The 24,120-nt window shown below is 44.1% G+C and overlaps 1 protein-coding gene across 1 annotated transcript in view; it reads right to left on the bottom strand.

Moving 5' to 3' along the window:
• Window positions 1-414: 414 nt before the first annotated feature.
• The window catches only part of LOC308287223 (pituitary adenylate cyclase-activating polypeptide type I receptor-like), a gene marked incomplete at both ends in the record, with an annotated part of 36,735 nt that continues 13,029 nt past the window's right edge, over window positions 415-24,120 (bottom strand). The window contains 12 exons of the mRNA XM_080728338.1: window positions 415-894; window positions 3,705-3,746; window positions 4,354-4,483; window positions 5,031-5,122; window positions 5,708-5,777; window positions 5,896-5,956; window positions 6,433-6,586; window positions 7,436-7,568; window positions 8,561-8,658; window positions 9,361-9,467; window positions 9,908-10,021; window positions 12,345-12,447. Coding sequence (XP_080584464.1) covers window positions 415-894; window positions 3,705-3,746; window positions 4,354-4,483; window positions 5,031-5,122; window positions 5,708-5,777; window positions 5,896-5,956; window positions 6,433-6,586; window positions 7,436-7,568; window positions 8,561-8,658; window positions 9,361-9,467; window positions 9,908-10,021; window positions 12,345-12,447 — 1,584 coding nt within the window. The remainder of the gene's footprint in view (window positions 895-3,704; window positions 3,747-4,353; window positions 4,484-5,030; window positions 5,123-5,707; window positions 5,778-5,895; window positions 5,957-6,432; window positions 6,587-7,435; window positions 7,569-8,560; window positions 8,659-9,360; window positions 9,468-9,907; window positions 10,022-12,344; window positions 12,448-24,120) is intronic.

Genomic DNA, 24,120 nt, shown 5'->3' with positions numbered 1-24,120 from the left:
ATCCATTCGTTAAATAGAGATATAGACACAGCTTGATACATTTTGCATCAAGTCTTTGAGAAAAGAACAAAGGAACCGTGTAAACAACTTCCTTTTCTCAGACACGATGGAATGATTATTGTGATTGGACCCAGAAGGCAGGTGGTCTCTAGCTCTACCGATAAAGTGGTCCACCTTCAGCAAGCATTTTGACAGCAACGCAATGATATGTACAGAACTTCATCTATGCTCCCCCGCATGTTAACACGTGGTAGACACTCCATATAGAAAACACAAATATTAAGTTTGGAATTGCATTCCAGTCCACACCTGGACACCTGGAGGGTTAGGCAGGGTTGATAGGTTTGGAGATTCTGGATTCGGCACACACTATGTCAGGATCATGGTTTTGGTCATGCTTCATGGTCAGGGAGGTTAGACTAAGGGCTGCGTGGGGCTGGACTGATTCTCGGTACCGGCCAGATCGACGTCGTTGCTGCTGGAGTTGAACTGGGTTTCCATCACGCCAGCGTCCGGGTAAGGGTTGGGGTCGGGGTAAGGGTTGGGATAGGGGTTGGCGAGGCTGGTCATGGGCAGCGTGATGGGTGTGGCTTTAGTGGCGGTGCCGTAGTGGTTGGCATCAGGTCCGGCGGTGAGGGTGGTGGTGGTGTCGGTGGTGGTGGTGCGGGGCACGGCCTCCCCCCGGCTGCTGTTCAGGTGGCCGGCGTTTCGGCCTGCAGGCTGGACATGCGTATCTGAGAGCTGCTCTTGCTGAGGATGGACAGCTGCGTGCCCCCGTTCACCCCGCTGCTCGCCAACGAAGGGTGCCGGTGCTTCAGGTCCACAGCAAAGTATCTGTTCACCGTCCAGCTGCGCCATTTCCTCTTGATCTCCGATTGCACCTTGAGGGATATACTTCACAAGGTCATTATTAATGGACCTCGCTGGAAAAGACACAAGCTCGTCATCCCTCATCAGGCTCACAACAATTCATTTAGCAAACGTATGTCCATCCGGCGTCCGCCGTCTGTCTGCATGCTGACATCACTGATACTGCCATGGTAACAGCCGCATGCTGAAAACATTCCCAAGTTTGGAGTTCAGCATGCCGACATCACTGATACTAAACAGTGTGGCCACCATGGTAACAGCCGCATGCTGAAAAAATGCCCAAATTTGGAGATGATGTCCGCTGTCTGTCTGCATGCTGACATCACTGATAATATACAGTGTCGCCAGTGTCGCTACTGTATATTCATAGTACTGACATCACAGACTGATACAATGGGTATTGCACATCATCATCATCATCATCCTTCGACTGTCGTCGAGATAAATTATTTGGCCATCTAGCTGTGAAAAGATGTTGTTCTTGCCTTTCAAACATACATCAGAGATGAAGAACTGGACATCAATGGTGACTGCTCTGCCCAGCGGGCACCGGTCTGAGTTCTCCAATTACTTCTGAGACATTCAATCCCTCATATACTGTGAGGTTGCATACCCCCCAGAACAGGACTAGTATATATTATATATTCATTGAAACATTAAATATTAAACTTTAAATGTATTTTCCCCAATTATGTTTCAATTAATCAGTTAATTCTTTTAAATGATGACGGTTTCCCCAAATTATTTTTGGAGGTCCCCAGATGATTAGCTTAATGTGCAACATTGTTTTCTTTCTTTTTTAAGATATTTTTTGGGCCTTTATGCCTTTATTGATAGGACAGTAGACCGACAGGAATTGGAGAGAGAGACAGGAATGCGACACGCAGCAAAGGTTGGTCGGGATTGGGAATCGAACCATCGACACGCTGCCAGGCCACACTGAGCCCAAGTGGTATGCGCCTGGACCAGTAGGCCAGTGGGCGTCCCGCAACTTGTTTTCTCACTCAACAGTAAACACAGTTTCTAAAGTCACAACTGTCAAATATTACATAAGAGTCAAACATTGTGAAAATAGCTGATCTACAAGCTCTGAGCATGTTGATCAGCCATTTCACAATATTTACATATCTGTGGAATCAAGTCAAACTAAATGTAATGTCCACTCCCCAGTTCAAATATGATTATACTGGGGGGTCGTGGACTGAAAGGTTTGGAAACCCTTGCAATAAAACAATATGATTCCGGATAGTTAGTGTGGTTGCTATAGGCAACCAGACTCTTGTTCTAGTCCTAAGGTTTTCTGTAAACTTTCACCAAAAGTAAACCTGTTTTCATTTTCATTTTTTCTGTGAACTTTTATGTCACCTAAAGTAAACCTATTTTCATTTAACTTTTCAGTAATCCCAAAAGTCCAATGAGTTCAATGGACGTTTTTTGGAACCTTTTCTTTAAGACACAAAATGTTTGAAAACCACTGCTACACAGTATGTTTGAACCAGAAAAACCTCCAAACTATTACTGGACCACATGATGCCAACAGCATTTCCACAAATGGTTGGCCCTTGGAGGAGGACCTCATACAGTTTAACACATTGCTACTGTAAATGTATAGTTTGACATTGTGATGATTCTGAGGCATCTATTCCTGCATACTGTTTGTGTCACCATCGTGGCCTCTGTCCCTGTCCTGTGAACCCCTTCCCTGTTGGGTGAAATCTCGCCATTTTGACATCCCATCATTTCGTCTAAGGTTCAGGGTTAGGGTTAGGTTTTAGGGTTAGGTTTAGACATAGTTTTACTGAGGTTAGGGTTTGGGTTAGGTTTAGACATAGTGGTTAACATTCACCAGGTTAGCATTCACCAGCGTCGGCAGGTTAGCATTTCACCAGGTTAACATTCACCCGCGTCGAAAAGATGGGACGTCAAACAGATGTTATGTCGAAATTATGATACGCTTCTCCGTTGTGTCTCTGCCAGGCCGAAAGTGTGGCCCAGAATATGTTTTGCCCCCTGTCCGTCCATCCGTCTGTGTACTGTACAGCTAATCTACGGTAATGTAGGACCGATCGTCATGAAACTGTGCACACACTCTCCCTGAAGTCCAGAGCAGAACCCCTGCCCCAATTCACATCAGCCTGTTATACAGTAGCACCACCAGGAGGCCGTTTTTTTTTTGCAACAAAAATAAATAAATGATATTACCCTTACAGATTTTGTCCAAACATCACGCAAGACCGTACACATTATCTCTATAGTGATGTGATATAGTGTCGTGAAACTTTGCACGCACATTCCCACTAGGCCACGGATGAAATGCCACCATTCAAATCGGCCTCATGGTGTCGGTGTAACAGGCCGATTTGCGTTTTTCCATATAACTTGACCAATCTGGTCTATCTGGAGGCCATGGAAATACCTATGCCCTGCATCTGACTTTTATAGCGCCACCAGGAGGCCCTTTTTTGCAAAAACTTACTATATATATAGGCCTACAGTATATTTAGACTGTCTTTGCGTTCAGTGCTGGACCTTAGTTTATAATGTCAGGTTCCTTGTGCTGTTAGTTAGTCTGAGTTTCTGTGTTCAAGTATTATGGTTGTATTGTAGTGTTGTGGGTGTGTTGCTATGTTGCGCATGTGTTCAGCGTGTGCTTATGTTTACTGCTATTCGACTAGTTAATCATTAATCGTGATCTCGTCACTTGAATTCTTGAGTTCCTGCTTATTGGTCCACCACCTCTCAGTTCCTGACAGTTTGAGCACAAGCATTCTGCTGCTGATCATGCACTCTCATGACAAATGCAGTGAGTTTTCTTTATGTAAAATGAGATTTACCTCTCCATTCAGGAAGCAGTACAGGACAGCAACAACGAAGCCCTGAGGAAAGACAAAGGATACAAGTATTGGTCACATCTACATCTATTTATCCATAATTATTAACTCTACATAGATTAACCGGGGAAAAAAGGTTCACTTGTATTAACCACATTAGTGGTATAGCCTACCTAATATTAGGGCATGGATTAATATATATTTCATTGTAATGAGTGGGCAGGGATTTACTGTTCCCTCTCCAGATAATATATCGTCACTGTCGGGCTTTCAAATGTGTAAGTTTCTTTCGTAAAGTAAAGCTCTGCTTCATCATACAAGACTGTCACACAAAACTAGTGAAAATAGCAGATCTACAAGCACACAACGCCTCGTAACCAGGATGCGTTGTGTGCTTGTAGATCAGCTATTTTCACTAGTGATAAAAAAAATGATAAATTAAAAACGAATGGTTTTGGACATACAGATGTGCCATTTCAAAACGTCACACGTCCTGTCATTGGCAAGACAGACACAAAAATGCATTTGCTGGACATTTTCAAGAAAATATAAGTAAATACAGAAGAGTTGAAACGGCACATCTGTACAAGGTCAACGACAACGACGCTATAATTCAATGGTCCTGCGGACAGAGTGTTGAAAAGACATTCACCTGGAAGGAGCCCAGGCCCAGTTCAAACACCAGACGCTCTCGTTTGCTGACGTGCTCCGGGGAGAAGGCGAACACGGTGTAGTGGATCCCAAACAGAGGAATGAGCAGCAGAGTGGAGCGGGCCAGCCTCCTGCCATGCAGCACACACCACCACACCACCACAACACACACAGGACACACAGTCACCGCAGGCTCTTTCTTTGGCCTGGTGAGCTAAATTCAATAGCCTACGAATAACCAGTGGTAGAAAGATACTCAAAATGTTTACTTAAGTAAAAGTATTAATATTGCAATTCAGAAATACTCTGTTACAAGTAAAAGTCAGAAATGCAACATTGACTAGGGTAAAAGTACAAAAGTATTGGCATCAAAATATACTTAAAGTACCAAAGTTACCAAGTACCAAAGTACAAAATGTTTGAAAATAGCAGATATAAAAGCTCACAACGCATCACAATGCGACGTGTTGTGCTTGTAGAACAGCTATTTTCAAATAGCCTAGGTATAAAATAGGGCTAAAGTGGTTCATGTATGTTTTATAATAGTATAATTCACATCTGCAAAGTAGTAACTAAAGTTTTCAAATGATTGCAGTTTAGTAAAAGTACAGTACTTAAGTAAACGTACTTAGTTACTTTACATCCCTGCAAATAACCAATTGAGAAAGGGCTGCTCACAGGTAAATGCTGGATTCGTTTCCACCGATGTCCGGAGACTGCAGTTTCTGGACGAGGATGATGATGATGCCGACGAAGAGGACAAAATTGATCTGTGGAAGGACACAACATCCACCAGAGACAAAGTCACTGGCTTTGTCTCAATGACACAACTTCTTAGCGATGTACGATAACTGAATTCAATAAAATTCAATTGAAATTCCAGGCCACACTGTCCTCATATTTGATCATCTCCAAACAGTGGGCAATTGACCCTTTGTCAGCCTTCTGATTGGTCCCTGACTGAACAACCAGCAGGCTCTTTCTGCCTTGTTCTGTATCTCCGAAACCTCAGAAATGTTGGGTGAGTTGCGACTTTCCGACGTGCAAATGTCCAGGCCTTTATGGTTGTTTAAGTTGAATTTGCTAAAACATCATTTTTGAAAAAACAAAAAACAAACATGATATACCCAGTCACTATACTGCACCTGAGATGTTCCTTTTTACTGACACCAAGTTTAAAATAAGAATAGAATACACAGAACATCAATACGAAGCAACTGAAAAACACATTATTTCAATGGTAGTGGATGGAGGATTTTTTGTCCAACCAAGGAACAGCAACCAATGGGTGCAAAGAGGGGCACAACCAAGAGCGGGACTTGACAAAGGGTCAATTGATAGTGCTTGTAACTCACCATAATAGAGGCCAGGACAGGTCCCTTTATCACCCACCAGATGGGGCCGTGGTCATTCATGTCCCAACACCTGAGGCAACGAAGTATGAACATACAGTAAGAAATACTGCAGTGCATAGGACTCAATGCATTTAGCATTCTTAAGACAAGCGCACCTTGGAGATGAAAATGTGTGGTCCAGAACTTACCCTATGTCGTCAAAATGCAGCTTCAGGACCGCCCAGATGGTCACACACAGTGTCGGCCCTCCTGGAAGGATTAAAGGTTAGTAACAAAGGGATACAAATACTAAGACAATTAAAAACAAAATATTTCATTGTTGGATCAGATCAATATATCTACATCAGTGGTTGTCAACCAGTGGTCCTTGAGGGGGTTCCAGGTAGTCCCCAGCTAAATGATGGAGAGTTGGTAATGTGCCCTTATAGATCTTTAACTCCTAGTGTAAAATGAAACCATTTGGTTTCATTTTATGCTTTCAAGAGTTAAATTATTGTTAAACATCTGCAATACTCAATTTACAAGAAGTTTATTTTTGATCAATATTTGCCTGTTATTTCCCCTCTTATCCAACGATGACAAAATATTCTAAAGTTTGGGGTCTGAGAGGCAAAATCTCATCAAATGGTGGTCCGTGGCTCAAATGCAGAATAGATAATGGGCCTTGATATGAAAACGGTTGAAAACCACTGATCTACATGAGGGCATCATTTTGGACGTCTCACCCCAGCCAATGATGATGTACCAGTAGAAGTATCTCCTCTCTGGGAAGAAGGTCTCCACAAGCAGGGTGAAGAGGTACAGACCCTCGATGAACAGCCAGAAGTAGTTGGAGAGGACGCAGTAGTGGAAGAAAACCATCACCGACTTACACCCCACCTACAGGGAGACAGGATAGCTCTGGTTGGGCTCGATGTGCATTCAAGTCTGGTTTATATTTCACAGCATGCTGAACATAACTGATCTACTGTACAAGCTCACATGGGGTAAAATAAAAGGTTAGTACAGATGTGAGACTAGGCAATTACATTGACAGGTATTGATCTGTCAATAGGGTCACTGATCTGTCCATGTGCTAACATGTCCACTTAAACACTTGCACCTTAGCGTCCCTGTTCTGGGGGCGAACATCCGGTGAAAAACTGCAGATCTGCACGACACGTTGTGAATCTTTGGGGCAAACATGGGTAACAGACAACGCCTCTGACTTCACGCGGTGCAGTGCCTGCAACGCGATGGGACGCACAGCCCCCTTTCTCCCACAGAATGGAAGTCGATGGGGAAACCTGCCGCGCTGTGCAGAGTGAGCCCTTTGAGGGCGCCGTGATCCCAGGACCCATGGAACCTCGCTAACCATTCATCCTTGTCAGTGTGCACGCCGCACATGCACAGAATGCACACATAGACATCAAAGGGGGCTTGTGCCCCTGCCCTTTTATCCCTCTGTAAAAAGTGCCCTCTCCAGACCATGAATGCAGTTTTTACTATGGTGATAGAAACACAAATTCAAGAGAATTGCCTTGTCCAAACTCTCAGCATTCACTTGGTTATGCTTAGTTTATTGTGGTATCAAATACCGAAAATAACCGACTCCCAAGCGCTGCGACGCGTTGTGAGCTTTTCGATATTTCCACCAAAAGGCCTTTTTAGAAATTATAGCCTCTCTAACATTCTCTGGACATCCCCGCTTGTCAGTGCATGTGTGCGTATAGGCATGGTGTGACTCACAGTGTGTACGAAGCAGTGGTCACTGTCCTCCTGGGCGTAAAGCACCCCATCCTTGATGAAGACAGAGATGGCTCTCAGCATGAAGGACACAAACAGGTTCATGTGGATGAAGTTGCGGGTGCAATGCAGCTTCCTGCAGTAGATGAACAACAACAAAACAAAACATGAACACAACAGAACAGAACACCAAAGCTCTGAGTCAAATAATGTTATTACAGCCTCATTGTCTGGCTTTTAACTCCAGTCCACAAGCCCAGAAGTACAGTATATCTAATCAGACAGACAGAGAATTAGGAGCTCTGCGTGGGTCCTTCCTTAATTGCACTCAACTGGAAACAGGTGCTCTTTGGCAAGAACAGAATAGAACAGAACAGGATCACACCCAGTGTGAAGTGAGTGGCGCCATTGGTGGCCACTTGTTACAGTGGCGTCAGTTCAGCAAAAGCTAAGCTATGCCTGGCAACATGACTGGTGCGCGTGCAAGACACCGGTCATGTTGCCATACCTTAACAACATGATTTATTTTAAGAAGTACATTTTGTTGTCTTCCCCTGTAGCCAAGGTACCTTGCCATACCCAATTGACGCCTCTGACTTGTTATAGTTGTTACTGTTATAGAGTGAAAGGCCCTTTAAGCTGCTCAACTGAGCCACTTGAAGGTAGGTCACCCAGCTGTATTACAGGCCATGCTGCATGCATGAAGACATAGAGACCTGGGGCCCTATTTTCGTCTGTGCCTTAGCACTTATCCCCTATCTCTTTGCCCTTTTTTTACTATTTTGAAAAACATTTAAGAATAGTTTAACTAGCCGATCTACATCAACACATTGTGAGCTTGTAGAACGGCTATTTGAAGTATTTTAAATGTTTTTCAAAATAGTAAAAAAAATGCAAAGACGTTTAGCGATAAGGGGTAAGACACGGACGGAAATAGGGCCCATATGGACATACCCACACACCCTTGGTGTGTTTTTAATTTTTTACTTTTAAACTAAAAGTAACGAGATATGTATATCTATAGTTTTACCATTACGAGTAGACCCCACAGCGATTGTTGGTGACCCTAACCCTGACCAGCACTACCACTTCATATTCATATATATTGTCAAGGGCAAGTCATCTCACCTAAACCTGCAGAGGATGACCATGGCCATGGTGAGAGAGATCAGAGAGGTGCTGTAGCCCACGGTGTAGAGAGCCTTCACTGACACGTAGTACAGATCCTAAAGGATATAGGAAACATAGTAGGGCATTCACCAAATATTCGAATATTCGAATATCAAAGTCACTATTCGACGTTGTTCACAGAAGTCGAATATTTGCTTATTTTTTAATTTTTTATTGTTTTCTCTTTAAAAAATGTATAGTTTATAAAGCTTGGCTAGATAGGAAGTCATAAAAATTAGTTGTTAATGGCCCTGTTGGATGAATTTGTTACAGTAATGCTCCGTGACCCCCAAAATAAACATATTTGAACTGGGGACCCCCACCCTGACAAGCACTTGGAATTGTAGGTATTACATTTACTGTAATGTGACTCGGTTCGGCAGATAAATATTGTGAAAATAGCAGATCTACATGCTCACAACGCCTCGCAACGTGAGGCGTTGTGAGCATGTAGATCGGCTATTTTCACAATGTTCTCCTCTTGCTTACTTAATATTTGACAGTTTGGCCAGTCCTGTCGAATATTCGACTATTCGAATACTTTGCGGTCGAATAATTCGAATACTAAAAATCACTATTCGTGAATGCCCTAAAACATAGTGGAGTGAAGTGAGATGAAAGTAACAGAAGAGAAGAGAAGAGAAGAGAAGAAGAGAAGAAGAGAAGAGAAGAGAAGAGAAGAGAAGAGAAGAGAAGAGAAGAGAAGAGAAGAGAAGAGAAGAGAGAAGAGAAGAGAAGAACAGAACAGGATTGCTTACAGTATGGCTGCTGTTGCCGTCATCGAAGAGGCATGCGTCGACATAATGAGGGAACGTCTCCTCAGACCAGCCCAACTCTGTACAATTACGGCTCACCCTTCCCAATTCTGAAAACACAGAAACACACATGTGCGCATGCACGCACGCACACAAGTAATTAACAAGTAATACATGTTATATGTAATACTGTATATGTTATATATATATACTGTATATATATATATATATATATATATATATATTATCTTAAAAAAGAATGAGCAAACCAACTCCAAATTAAACTGATGAAGTGAATTATCTTGATTAAAGAAGAATTCCGTAGGAGTGCTATTCTTATGGTAATCAGATGTTATTCCATCCATTAACAAGTGCTAAAGGTGGGGAAAAAGTCATTTTCTACCATTAGCTCTGAACAAAAAAACAAATTGTCGAGTGATACAAATACAAGCAATTTAGCATTAAATCCCATCAATCGCGCTCAGAGCTGAAAATGAGCGAAATTCCCCTTTAATGGTATTTCAATGCAATTGTAGTAAAGTGTACTGACCATAGTCTTCCTCACTGATGAACTCAGAGAAGAGTTCAGGACAGCTCACCTCCACCACCTCTCCCACTCTGGCAGGCTGCCAGCACGTCAGGTTGTCCCACATCCACGGGCATCCTGCACACGCACGCACGCACGCACGCACGCACGCACGCACGCACGCACACACGCACACACGCACACACACACACACACACACACACACACACACACACACACACACAGTCAGCTAAATACTGTATGACACAACAATACACAAATAAATATATACTATTGCAGTTTCCTTAATTCAATGAGAGAAAGGAACAGTGAATTCTCAATGACAGCATCTGCCCACCAGATGGCAGATGAGGGCTACCATACACTGTTACTACTTGTTATAGGATGTATGCATCAGTAGAATGTTTTTTTTTTTTTACACAGAGGCGTGGTCACTGTGCAGGTACAGTGTGCAGATTACGATATCTACTAAATGTAAACATTACATTTCAGTGTTGCTATAATTTTCCCCACTGAACTGCTTTGTTTCTTCACTGAATAGAACTAGAACCTAAAGACAAAATGAACTGGAGTTGCCAGCCAAATGGCAGAGGAATACTCCACTGAACCTCGGCTTGTAAGATGGAAGCTGGGGTTTCAGTGGATTCAGCCTTGCATTCGTTATGTGTCCATGTTGTGTTCAGGTCCATGGATGGGTGGACAGCCACCTTGCAGATATGATTGATATGATTCACGGCGCCCCCCCTCCCCCCACTCGCCTGTGTCTGCCAGCCCTGAACCCCGCACCCTTAGCTCTCCAGAGCAGTGCTTCTCTAAGTGGGGTCAGGGGTCCTTGGGGAGAGGGGGGGTCCATTGGGTCCCCAGCAATTTACAATTTAGGCATTTAGCAGATGCTCTTTATACATCAAATGGATAGAAATAGTAATCTAGGATCATAAGTAAACCAAGAACCTACAGTATCATCAGTCTAACAGCAGAAAATCCAAAAACTAAATCTGTACACGATACACACTATAGGATGCTAGGTCAAAAATGACCTGGCATTTGTACAATTTTGAATAATTTTGAAACATTTAAAACGCACAAACGTTTTCTGTCGGGGGTCCACGGCCAAATGTAAATTTATGGCTCCTTGACATGGAAATGTCGGAGAACCGTCTACTGCTCCAGAGCACGACACGGCCAGGGTCACAATAAGCAGAGTACGTCCAAAAGCACATACCCTTCCCCCACTAAACCTATCAACCTTCACCTCCCTGTTTCATAACGGCATGAGGAGGTTATGCATTTCAATATCAGTCATATACGGTGGAACTGCAGCATAAGCAACTATTTGACCGACAGAGAGAGAGAGAGAGAGAGAGAGAGAGAGAGAGAGAGAGAGAGAGAGAGAGAGAGATACAGGGAGAGACATAAGGAGAAAGAGAAAATGATTGACTGAGAGCTTCAGTAGAAAGATAAATAGGTGCAGGTCTGGTCATTCATGTTATGGCCATTGCCGTTGGGATATGTAACCCTGCTTCTGGTCAGACCTGTGTTAAATGCATGCATTTCCTTTTGGGAAATGTAGACTGACTCATATGTTTGATATTGTGTTTAATTAGTTTAATTACCCATGTGTGTTAACTGTTAACTTTTACAAAACAAACCCTGGAGAGATGGAGTGTGAGAGAATGCGGCATGCTGACCATGCTGCAGTTTCTCTGTTTAAGCTCCGTCATTATTAGTGTCTCCCATATCTGCAGTCCTGCTGCAAGCTTCCCAACACGCTGGAACTCCAACCAGTCAACATCATCCACTACCTTCATATACTGCTGTATTGTAATGGCATCCCTGCCATTTCTTATACAGTATGTTGATCTGTACTGTGATCTGTGCAAAAAACTCTGACAGGACCTATGACGGAGAGATGTTGTGTGCGGTTATTGATCATCGTGTTTGTTGTTTCATACAGGCCTACTGGGTGCAAAACCTGGGCTCATGTTTCCCTAGGTGAAAGCGATCGATGGCACGTTCTGACTCAGTCTCATTGGGGTTGCGTGCCATGGTGCGCACCGGAAATAGACGAAATGAGATGACCTACAAGCTCACAACACGTCACGATGCAATGCGTTGTGAGCTTGTACTGTAGGCCGGTGTGTGACGGCGGCCAAGCTAGTGGAGAGCTGAGCTAGAGCCCATAACAAACATCAGTCATGATGGTGACAGCTGCAGAGGTGGAGGGAAGGGTCTCTATCAATCCTCCAGTTAGTTTACCCATCATGCCCTCTGTCACTCACTGGCTGTCAGGTGGGTTTGAGAAGGTTTTCCTCACACACGCACACGCACACACACACACACGCACGCACGCACGCACGCACGCACGCACGCACGCACGCACGCACGCACGCACGCACGCACGCACGCACACACACACACACATACAGAATGTTTGACTCACCAAACTCCGGGTCATTCCCGGGATCATCTGAATTGATCTTCTCCATGCACCTCTCCTGCTCTCTCTTGATGACACAGTTGGAGTGCTCATTCTGGTCTGCAACCTGGAGGATGGTGCAAACACACCCACACACACACACACGTGCGCGCACACGCGCACACGGACACACACACACACACACACACACACACACACACACACACACACACACACACACACACACACACACACACACACACACACACACACACACGGTAGAATCAGAAACATTTACCACTTAATCCCTCTAGAATAAGAAACTAGACCTGAGTTCTTGGACCACTTTTTTCCAATTGACACCATTCCAAATCTCTTTTTGGCTAATGTTCCCCCCATAATATGGATGCTGGGGTTCAAGGGGTTAAATGTTGGACAATGACATCACTACAGCAGGGAGAAGGGACCCAGAGGGTCAGCATTGCTGCATTGACCACATGAACCACAGATAGTATCCCTATTCAGGGCATGTCATAATGGGCAAACATTCTGCGGAAATAGCCAATTTTACATGCTCAGAACGTGAAGCTGGTAGACTGTCTATTTCTGGTGAATTGAATTGATGTAGACTGGAGGGGAAAAAAAGGAGGGGGCCAACTATAAAGCCCTGGGGGACGCCGGTCAATGGAGTACAGTAGATAGGGTTTAGTGAGCGGTTAACGTTACCATGAGGTCCACACAGACCACAGTGTAGGAGATGTTGCTTCATTAATCTATGTGGTTACTATGTGGTTCTCACACACACCACAGTGTGGGAGAGGTCTCAGCTCTGGGACCTGCTTTGCACTCAACCAATTAAACACACCATAAGTGCTGGCGTTTCCCCCAATTCAGATGACCCCCACATGCAGAAAGGCCCTGCACTAACGAGCACGATGCAGGAAGGCGTCAAACAGTAAATACACACGCAGCCACGCACACATGCACACACTAACACACAACACTCGGACGACGGCGAAAAGTTTAAAAAAAAATGTTTAAGGGGGCGGGGGGGTCATTCTCTTTTTTGCATGTGAAAGTGACAGATATTAAATCTTAGCTTCGAAAAAAAAACACTAGTTAATCATATAAACCTTCATCATTGTTTAGTTAAAGCTATACTGTGTAAGTTGCTAAACTAGTGGTCAGTAGCGGTATTGCTTTTTTCGGCCGTTTTTCGCCCGGAGTCGTCGCGGACCACCGGAGCGGACCACCGGAGCGGCGCCGCAAACCACCGCGACCGATACAAATCCGTGGAGTGGTAGAACGCATGGTCATAGAAAACATATAAAGAGAAGGCTTTAGAAGCTGAAAATAACGGAGTGGGTGTTCTAAAACTTCAGCGATTTAACAGTTAGGACAATTTTAAGATTTGTTTTATAAAAAAGGTTACATGGTATAACTTTAACATCATTGACTGTCTTTCATACTATGTTCAATAGCTTCTGGAGAAACTCAACTTCAAGGTTTGTGTGCACAAGTAGCAGCCAGGGACAGTGCTTTATTAAACATATGAGGGATTTCTTTAGTACTATAAGTAAGACGCCCTAAGGGCACATGGGTGCGTGCACATGGGCACGCATCTGCCTGGGTCACATCAGACTGCTGGGCGAGCACTGGCACGGGATCAACTTTCCCTCTGCGTCCTAAAATAAATATTGGAACTTTGGCTACAGTGTGTGCGGCTGCTTCTTTGTCTTTTAAAGACTATCAATAGGATCAACTTTGACCAAATAAATGCCCAGACCTGGTTGGTTGTTTAAGTTGGACAAAATGTGGCCATACTTTTCCAAATATGGACTATGGAGATGACTGACATCTGCAGACATCATATGTGTTTGATGTCATAGACCACATGAGACTGACACAATACAGTATGTCCATATGGGCATTCCCAGATATGGGCTTAATATTGATGACATCAGGGATCTCCATTATGGGCATAAAAGGGACAAGGATGGAATACATTTTCAGGTGTGCCTCGTGTTGCGGTTGGTTATTTAAGTTGGCCAAAATGTGGCCATATTATCCCAAATATGGATGAGTTGGGATGAGGTGCACATGGGCTTAATGATGACATCAGGGATCTCCATATATGGGCATAAAAGGGACAAGGACGGAATTAATTTGCAACATCATTGAGATGTCAGAACTGGTCAGCTATATCCTTCTGCTGAGCTGGGATGAGGTGTCATTGTCAGAGTGACAGACGGATAGACAGACAGACATGAGCTGGAGGTTTTCATACTAAGTAGTGACCTTCAGTCGCAAATACATTCCTGGCTTGAGTCCTTGTGATATCTATAATGTAGATAACCCTAACCCTAAGTGAATATACACAACAAAATACAGAAACATTAGGGCCAACAGGGCTGTAGTCAATAATACTCAATATATCATTTAATTACACTTGCCCATGCACAAAATGTACAATGACAACAGACTTGACTCGACTTGACTTGAATTGACTACAACACTGTGCAGACCCATAAGGTTACTGATTTCCAATAGCACTTGTCGACAGGCCACCGCTCAAACTGTCAACCAAACAGGACCCTGGAGCTGCAACTACAGACACCGAGGTTACATCCAAGAAAGAACCCCTTTTGCCCCCCCTCCCCCCCGCCTGCTGACAGCTGCACAAAGCTGAGGCCAACGCAGAACCCCCATCGCCACCCCCGAAACAGCGCGCCCCCGGGAGACGTGGCGTCATGACTTTATGAGGCATTATCCAGCACCAACGCCAGGGAGGCACTCAGTTCTTTGATCGCTGACGTCAATTGGAGCTCATCACAGGCTCATGCACGTCAAGGGCTGTGCCAGCCACCGGCGAGACGCCAACGCAATCGTTCTTGTGCGTTTGGCAGTCTAAGACAGTGTTAAACACAAGCACAGAATGAGGCGGTCCACCACAGTAATATACGTATAGGCCACATGCTGTAGTCCAGTGATGCTATCTGTGGTGTGAACACACTATAATGTCTATTGACCAGACAATAGCGTTACACACACATTATGAAACGTGGCAGCTTAGGAGGATGGCTGTTCTGGCAAAGGTACAGTAGAATGGCTCATCGTTTTGTGTGAATGACGCAGCCTGGCTGTATGAAGCCTGGGAAAGTTTGAGGATGTGTGAGTTACTTAGTGAATAGTGAATCCTCAATCATACGTCAATCCAATCCATTTATCTATATTACATATAATCACTCTCTCAACTGCTACTTTACAACATTGTATGACAATACATAATGTAGTGATGGTATTAATAGTGAGACCATTAAGAGCTGTGCAAACATTAAGCAGCATTTTGACATACCGGTACATTATCTATTTAATGAGGAGCCAATGAAGTGATCCAAGATTAAGATAAATGTTTTATATCTTAATATTTTATCTTGTATATATGCTCCTTGTTTCGCTCCTTTATTCTCTCTCCTCCCCACCCCATTTCTTCTTGTCCCCACTCCACTCTGCTTACAGTACCTTCTGTAAGAAAAGCAGTGGGTAGAGTAATTTTCCATTACAATATTTGCAGTGATATCCCCTTTAGCTCAAGAGGAACAGAGAGTTATGTTTAAATGACCAAAGCTTGTTGAGGGCCAGGATGTGTATGTATGAGTGAGAAAGGCAGAGGATGAAAGGGGGAGAAAGAGAGAGAGAGACAACCCCTCCAACTCCGCAGGGCAGTTATGACCATACATTGCTCTCAACACTGCTATCATCAAGGCGCATGACATTAATTAAACTTGTATAAAATGCATAAATAAGTTTGCAAAAAAGGTGTAATGTGTATACATTAGCTTATACAAGGCATTGAACGGTACTGAGGTATTTAGGTCAAATATACAGCAGGCTAAATATACAGTGTTTGATAGTTATTTTGGGCATCAAATATACAATATATAATCTGAGTGTAGAAATCTCCAAGATCAGGATCGGCATAGGACCCACAGATCTGGCTTTGGTCGGGCTCTAACACATACAGTACTAGCGTGTTTAATTCCCTGGAGCTGACAGCTCTAAGTCTAGCAGAGATGTAAGCCTATCCTCTGTGCTAATTAGCCATGTTGTTGTTGCTAGGCAGCAGGTGAAGAGTCAAGGCCAGGCGCTGGGTACAAGACAGCACCGGCGACACAGAGCTCTCACTTGAATTAAACGATCTGTCACACTACTGCCGACATGGACCATTACCTTCCAAAACTGTTGTCCTCCATCGGCCCTCCCAGTGAAGAGCTGAGGCATTACAGTAATGTAGAAAGAGATTCCTGGATACAGTACAGTACATTCTAGATGTATATTTGTGTGCTGTGTGTGTGTGTGTGTGTGTGTGTGTGTGTGTGTGTGTGTGTGTGTGTGTGTGTGGGGGGGGGGGGGGGCGGCACAAAAGACTAACATCATAATACATTTAGCCTGCTGTATTTTTTACCTACAGTAAATACCTCAGTGCCATTCAGTGCCTTGTATAATATCATTTACACCGTTTTAGCTACAATTATTAATTAATTTCATGCACATTGATGAGAGCAGTGTTGAGAGCAAAGTATGGTCATCTCATCACTGCCCTGTCTCTCTCTCCCCCTTCCATCCTCTGCCTCTCATAAACAGACACATCCTCTGCAATCTTTAGTCATTTAAACAAAACTCTGAGTTCCTCTTGAGCTAAAGGGGAAATATTGTAATGGAAAGTGACTCTACCCAATGCTGTTCATTTACAGAAGGTACGTACGTGGAGTGGAGTGGGGACAGGAAGAAATAGGGTGGGGAGGAGAGGAGAGCTTGAATAAACAAGACAGAGGACAGAATATATAAGACTAGAAATATGCGGCCGCTCAATTTCTAGGCCTGCTCAATTTCTAGGCCTGCTCTATATTTGATCAACATAAGGGGTTTAGGTTTTAAGTCAGATTAATCATGAACAAAAAGGCACACTTGGTTGGACACCAATAACTCAGGAAACAGGAACAATTGTGTAAGGTGTCCAGTGTAGTCAACGTGTGCATTTCCAAATCCTCATCTACTATTATTCATTATTAATATCTATCTCTCTATATTTCTATCTATCTCCCTCTGTCTCTATTGATAGATGCATGTACTGTATCTATCTATCTGTGCCTCTCTATAGCGTATTAATTATTAGTATTACTATTGTTATGATTTGTAGGATCTCTCTCTCTCTCTCTCTCTCTCTCTCTCTCTCTCTCTCTCTCTGTCTCTGTGTGTGTGTGTGTGTGTGTGTGTGTGTGTGTGACACAGCCCTCCCTCTCTGTTGTAAATGTAATTCGATACACTGCCCTGCTCCTCTCCCCTTCTCTCTCTCTCTCTCTCTCTCTCTCTCTCTCTCAGTGCCTGGGCTGGCTTAGGCTGGCTTCATCAAACATGTCCGTTGACTGCCCTGTGCCCTGTGTGCTTGAAGTGGGCGTGGCCTCTTAGCCAGTTGTATAAGTAGATAGGACCGTGGCCCGCTAACTATAAGGAGTAGTGATGGGCAATCCCGTTCATTTCAGTGAACGGATCATTTCGTTCACGTTCACAGTAATGATCCGTTCAAAAGATTCGTTCAAATGATTCGTTCATAGTGCGATCGTCCTGTGAAAAACACAATCGCGGGAGCGTTTTTATCATGTCGCGAGTACAGCCCGCCCTCGCGTCCTGTCTGCCAACCGGGGCTATTAGGGGGAGGGGCGGGAGTGTGAACGAAAGTGTGAACGACCCATTTCAGGGATTTGAACGAATCGTTCACGAGTCATGCTAATGATTCGATTCTTATGAACGAATCACTCATGAACGACACATCACTAATAAGGAGCATCTTCTTCCTTAGTGCACTGTTTCCCAAGCACTGGGTCGGGACCCATTTGTGGGTTGCGGACACATTTTTGTGGGCTATAAGAACTCACTAGTTTGGGTCCTTGGCAAACCACTGCCTTACAGTGGGAACCACTGACATAGTAGATTCAAAAGAATAAATGCTGCAGCCATTTATCTTATAGGCTACTCAGATCACTTCACTGGCTCCTCATTAAAATACAGAAATGGCGTGAAAGTGCTGCTTAATGTTTACAAAGCTCTTAATGGTCTCGCTAATTAGTTAATACATCTCTGAACCTCTCACCGCCTGTGAACCAATGAGACCTCTGAGACCATCAGACAATGGTCTCCTAACTGTAACTAGAATCAGTCAAAAAGTGGTGAATTCAGTCCTTATGGTCCTATACTGTCTGGAACAAACTGCCTGTGATGACCTGAAATCTGCCACAACTGTGTCATTTATTAAAAGCAGGCTTAAAGGAGTAGTTCACCCCGAACAAATGACTATTATATTCACACTCCACGAAGCCTTTTCGTGGAGTGTTTCTTTGTTGACCAGCGGAGACTCCAGTGGGAGTCCTAACAGTCTCCTAACAGTATCCTCCCTCCCTCTCTGTTCTAGACATACTGTACTTTATGTTGTGTTGCATACTGTGGGTACATGTGTGGTTTGTAGGGGTGAATACATTATGTGGATGGATGTTTGTTAATGCTCAACTGTGTGTGTGCATGTGTGCGTGTGTGCCTGCGCGTGCATGCTTAATGTGTGAGTGTGAAGAGGTATTACTGTATATCTGTTTGCATATCTTTCTATCTATATGTCAATATGTCTGTCTGTCTGTCTGTCTGTCTGTCTGTCTTGTCTGTCTGTCTGTCAGTACAGTATTTATGTATGAAATGTGCCATAGAAATGAAATGTATTTGACTTGACTAAGTAAACTATGAATTAGTAATGAGAATACAGCAGTAATTCTCCATCAGCCACAGGCTGATCAATAAATGAAGCCTATTTAATTAACAAGAACAGAGCCTTATCCGTGTCATTATAGTGACAGACTGTGTACAAGTGACGGAAATTGACCGTTTTCTACAAGACCACACAGGCATGTGTGTGTGTGTGTGTGTGCGTGCGTGCGTGCGTGCGTGCGTGCGTGCGTGCGTGCGTGCGTGCGTGCGTGTGTGTGTGTGTGTGCATGCGTGCGGGTGCGCGCGCATGCGCGTGCGCGTGTACACAAACACATTTTTATCCATGGTACGGCTGAATTGGGCTTGCCTAGCTCGACTGTTTCTTTTACCCAACATAAATTGCTAATGAGCCCGCGATTTTCACCATCATAACGCTTAAACACCGGAACAGGGACAATAAAAAATAAAGGCCTTTCATGAAAGCTTACCAGGGGCAAGGGGAGGAGGAAGAGGAGGAAGAGAAGGTTCGGTATCAGCGGGCTCACGGAGGCAGCGCTCATTTTGTCTCCCGCAGGCTGAGCTGTTCACTGGGGCTGACAGGGAGCTGATCTGCTCACCTTGGGATCTGAAAACACAACACAAATACACTGTGTAAAGCTTGACCGATTGGCAGAGGCTCCAAAAAGTGACACAGTCCAAGAATACCATGGGTGTTTTATTTGTCCCCCATTGCAGCAGTATTGTTGTATTACATTGGCAACGCAAGGCCTTGAACAAACAAAAACACTGGAACATTAACTTCAAAGCAGAGGTTCTAGAATGGCATCCAGGGAATGTGTGTGCTCACTTTGGCAGCGACCGGGCCAACGGCGACTGAGATTAGGTGCACACAAACTGCGAGGACGGACGCACGCACGCACGCACGGACGGACACACGGACGGACGAAGGGGAAAACATACTCTCCCCCATGCCTTCGGCTGGTGGAGACAATTAGGAAAACAACCCAAAACAGTGAAATACCACAGGTTGCAATGCTTTGTCATACTAGGGCTGCATGGGCAATTAACCGATGTTTAGAAGAACCAATAACCTGTACATGTGTTTGAGGCAAGAAAATAGGGAAGTAGACTTGACTTGTGCACGCACATGCACGCATATGTGCAGTGCAGATGTGTTGTGCATGTGTATCCAATGTGCATGTGTGGCTGTGTAGCACAGCTGGAAATGACATGGCATCTTTCTAGGCATCTGTCCACTGCAGGCGTACACACATGGTTGTGTAACAGTGTAACTGTGTATAACTGTCTCACATTAAGCAAGACAATCCAATTACATCCTGCCGAGGAGATGCCAATTCTTACTAGAAGGTGCCATACCATATTGAGTGTACAGAGAACCCCTGCCATCCTAACATCTATAACACATGTAAATTAGGCATCAATTACATCACTGGGATATTGGAACAAACATACACAGTAAAATCCCCAGTGTTGATTCGTCCATTCATAACTCAAGAGAGTGTACAAATGTAATTAAATGGACCCATAAGGGTCAATTAACACTCACGATTTTACAGTGTATATTATGCAGAAGCAATTTCTTTCCAAGGGGAACAGAAACCAATTTACTTGTGTTGATATATGCATATGCATATTTCAACTGTGCAGCATTCACAGGGACTTTTGTTGCCTCCATAAAACAGTTTCACCTACAAAAACAGCAAAATCTTAGGCCCAGTTCAGATCAAAGATTCATGAAGGGATAAGTTTAAACTTGCAACCACTTGCATCAGAATCCTCCAATATGTGGTTTGCAACATTTTAGTGGACAGTCCACCTATTATCTATTGTATATCCTTATATACAAATAGTAATAGCTTACCTACGTATGTAAGCCCTCCCTTCCTTTCTCTCTAGATTTGATTCATTTACAATACAGCATACACATTTATTTCACAAAAAAAAACACTCAAAGGATTTATGAATGGTTTAGACAGCACTTGGCCTATTAGAGGTAGGGTTAAAAGTTATAAGCAGGCCTGGAATTTTTTCATTTTAGGGGCTTTAGGGTCACTTGACCGTTGGTCTTGTCCATTTTTTGAAAGCACAAAGGCCAAATGCCAGGGCAGGAAGGCCATCAAATAAAACAAGATTTTAGTCCATTGAAAGAATTTGTTGAATCTAAGGCAGGGGTGGGCAACTTTGATGATGGAGAGGGCCACTATATTTTCACACTCACTCCAGAGGGCCACAATGCATATACAGGCAAAAATAGCCGATCTACAAGCTCAAAACGCTTTTTCAAATTGGAAAGGCTATCGTTTTTGAAATTGGAAAGGCCTATCAGAGGAATGTGTGCCTATGAAATGATCGTTTGGCTGAACAAACTGTTGGCCAACACGAGCATGTGAAGTTGGACGGCTGTAAAGGAGCCATTTGGTGTGTGAACAGTGTGTGTGCGCCGTGCGTGCATGTGTGTATCCCTTCTTCATGTGTCTGCTCGTGCTCATGCATGCACCAAACAGCGTTTGTGTGTGTGTGTGTGTGTGTGTGTGTGTGTGTGTGTGTGTGTGTGTGTGTGTGTGTGTGTGTGTGTGTGTGTGTGTGTGTGTGTGTGTGTGTGTGTGTGCGCGTGTGTGTGTGCCTAGTAATTGCCATGACCCGATGGCCGCCTGCATCGGGCCATCTTCTCCCTGGAGAGAGTGTGAGCTTGGCATCAGTGGTGGAAAAAGTACTCACATTTCTTACTTAAGTAAAAGCATCAATACTGCAATGTAGAAATACTCTGTTACAAGTAAAAGTCTGGAATGCAAAGTGTAGTCCTACTTGAGTAAAGTACAAAAGTATTGGCATCAAAATGTACTTAAAGTACCAAAAGTTAGTCTTCATTATGTTACAACGGCTATCGGCTATTTTCAGTGGCCGAAATATATATATATATAGTTGAAGTATGTTCTGTAACAATAATCAAAATCTACTAAAGTATTCAAATAAATGTATAGTGGAGTAAAAGTACAACAGTTGGATCCGAGATGTGGTGGAGTAGAAGTCAAAGTATTGGAAATACTCAATTTAAGTACAAATACCTCAAGATTGTACTTGAGTAAATGTACTCGGTTACTTTACACCACTGCTTGGCATTCTGTCCACCCTACACCCAAACCCTGCCAGGACCAAAGCCCCTCCCCTCCCCCCTCATCCCTCCTCCTCCTCATGTTGCCAACAGCAACGGCTGAGAGGACTGCTGAGCTTGGATCTGGACCTGGACCCGCGTGGACCTATCTATTCTGCTATCTATTCTGCCATACGCGCTGTTGGAAACACACATTAGCCTCTCAGGCCCAGGGGCGTCACAAGGGGTAGGAAAGTGGGACTGAGTTACCAGGGCCCAAGGTGGAGGGGCCTATAGTAACTTTAGCTATTGAAAAATAGCAGATATACAAGCTCACAGCGCGGCACCGAGTGCCGCGCTGCGAGCTTGTAGATCTGCTATTTTTGAAAAGACGTGAAAATGTGCGCAAATCTTTGAATATATGTTTTTTTTTTTTTACATTTGTAACTAAGATTTTGCTTCTGGGGGGTCCCTGGAACTAAATATTTTGAGATGGGGGGTCCTTCGCATGAAAAAGTTTGAGCATCACTGACATGTAAACATAGGTTTCTTGACACACATTTTCACGATTTTTCAAAAATAGCAGATCTACAAGCTCGCAGCTCGCTGTGAACTTGTATATCTGCTATTTTTCAATAGTTAACATTCATGGGGGGCCCGCAGTGAATCCTTGTACCCAGGGCCCAGAATTTGGTGTGACGCCCCTGCCCGCGTGGACCTATCTATTCTGCTATCTATTCTGCCATACGCGCTGTTGGAAACACACGTTTGCCTCTCAGGCCATGTCACATGCCCGGGATATTTTTATAAGGCTGACCAGCTAAGACGTCACACAAAGCAGCGTGACACGTATTTCTGGCGCGCGTCCAACAATTGCCTACTCTATGAGACGTTACGGCACAGCACGACAGGAAAGACAGCGTGCTGTAGCGAGAAGAGGACATGGTGATTCAAACCCTTGACATTGCGTTAACCATTATTGTCTCTATCAGGAGGAAACCTCATAATATCCAAAACCTTTACACTTCTCAGGATTCAAATCCTAAAAAAGGGCAAAAGAAGCAGATCTACAAGCTCAATTGCAGATTTCGTTGTTGCCGGGTGGAAACCTTGTATGTCCAAAACCGTTCATTTCTGCCCGACAGTGACGATATGCTACTTTTGAGCATGCTGTATGTTTTTGTATGATGTTGTAGTATGTTCAAGCAGGGCATTCATTTACCAAAAAACACCAGAGCTTATGGAGATAAGAGGTTTCTGCCCGGACAGCAACCAAATGAACCCTAGTGTCACAGAGCAGGCTCTTACAGACTCATTTTCTCTCATACATGCATATTGAAAATGAAATCTATTGTTATGCTTGTAACATTCCAGTGTGTATTCCCAGTTGAAGCCTAGCTGCGTAGTCGGTGCCTGAAGATGTGATGGATTAGAACATGGGGAGCATCTTGGGTGGATGGTTAGATTACTGTGGTTGGTTCACTGGTAATGGAAGGGAGGAGTATATAAGGGAAACAGCTCATTAGGCTGCCATGGGGAGAGATGGTCACGCTGCCTCTCCTTTTAAGTTGTTTTGTTTTCTTCAGCTGCATATTTTTGCTATTTCCTGTTGTCCTGTCCTGGAACCAATTAAAAATCATTGTTTTTCTGCAAGGCTGCCTCCTGGTCTGTTTTAGATATTGTTTGGTACATTTCCGAGAGAGGGCGAGATCATTTAGCGACCTACAACCGGGTCGCGGCGTGGTCGGTAGTTTTCAGCGACCGGGTCGCAAAATCGAGCGACCGGGTCGCTAAATGGAGCGACCGGGTCGCTAAATCACCGACCGCGGCACTAAAGCGAGCGACCGGGTCGCTAAATGGAGCGACCGGGTCGCTAAATCACCGACCGCGGCACTAAAGCGAGCGACCGGGTCGCTAAATCGACCGACTGGGACG

This window comes from Nannobrachium achirus (genome assembly GCF_963921795.1).
Source record: "Nannobrachium achirus genome assembly, chromosome: 1".
Taxonomy (NCBI): Eukaryota; Metazoa; Chordata; class Actinopteri; order Myctophiformes; family Myctophidae; genus Nannobrachium; species Nannobrachium achirus.
Note: the sequence above shows the minus strand (reverse complement) of the source record. Positions and strands in the feature narration are given on the sequence as shown.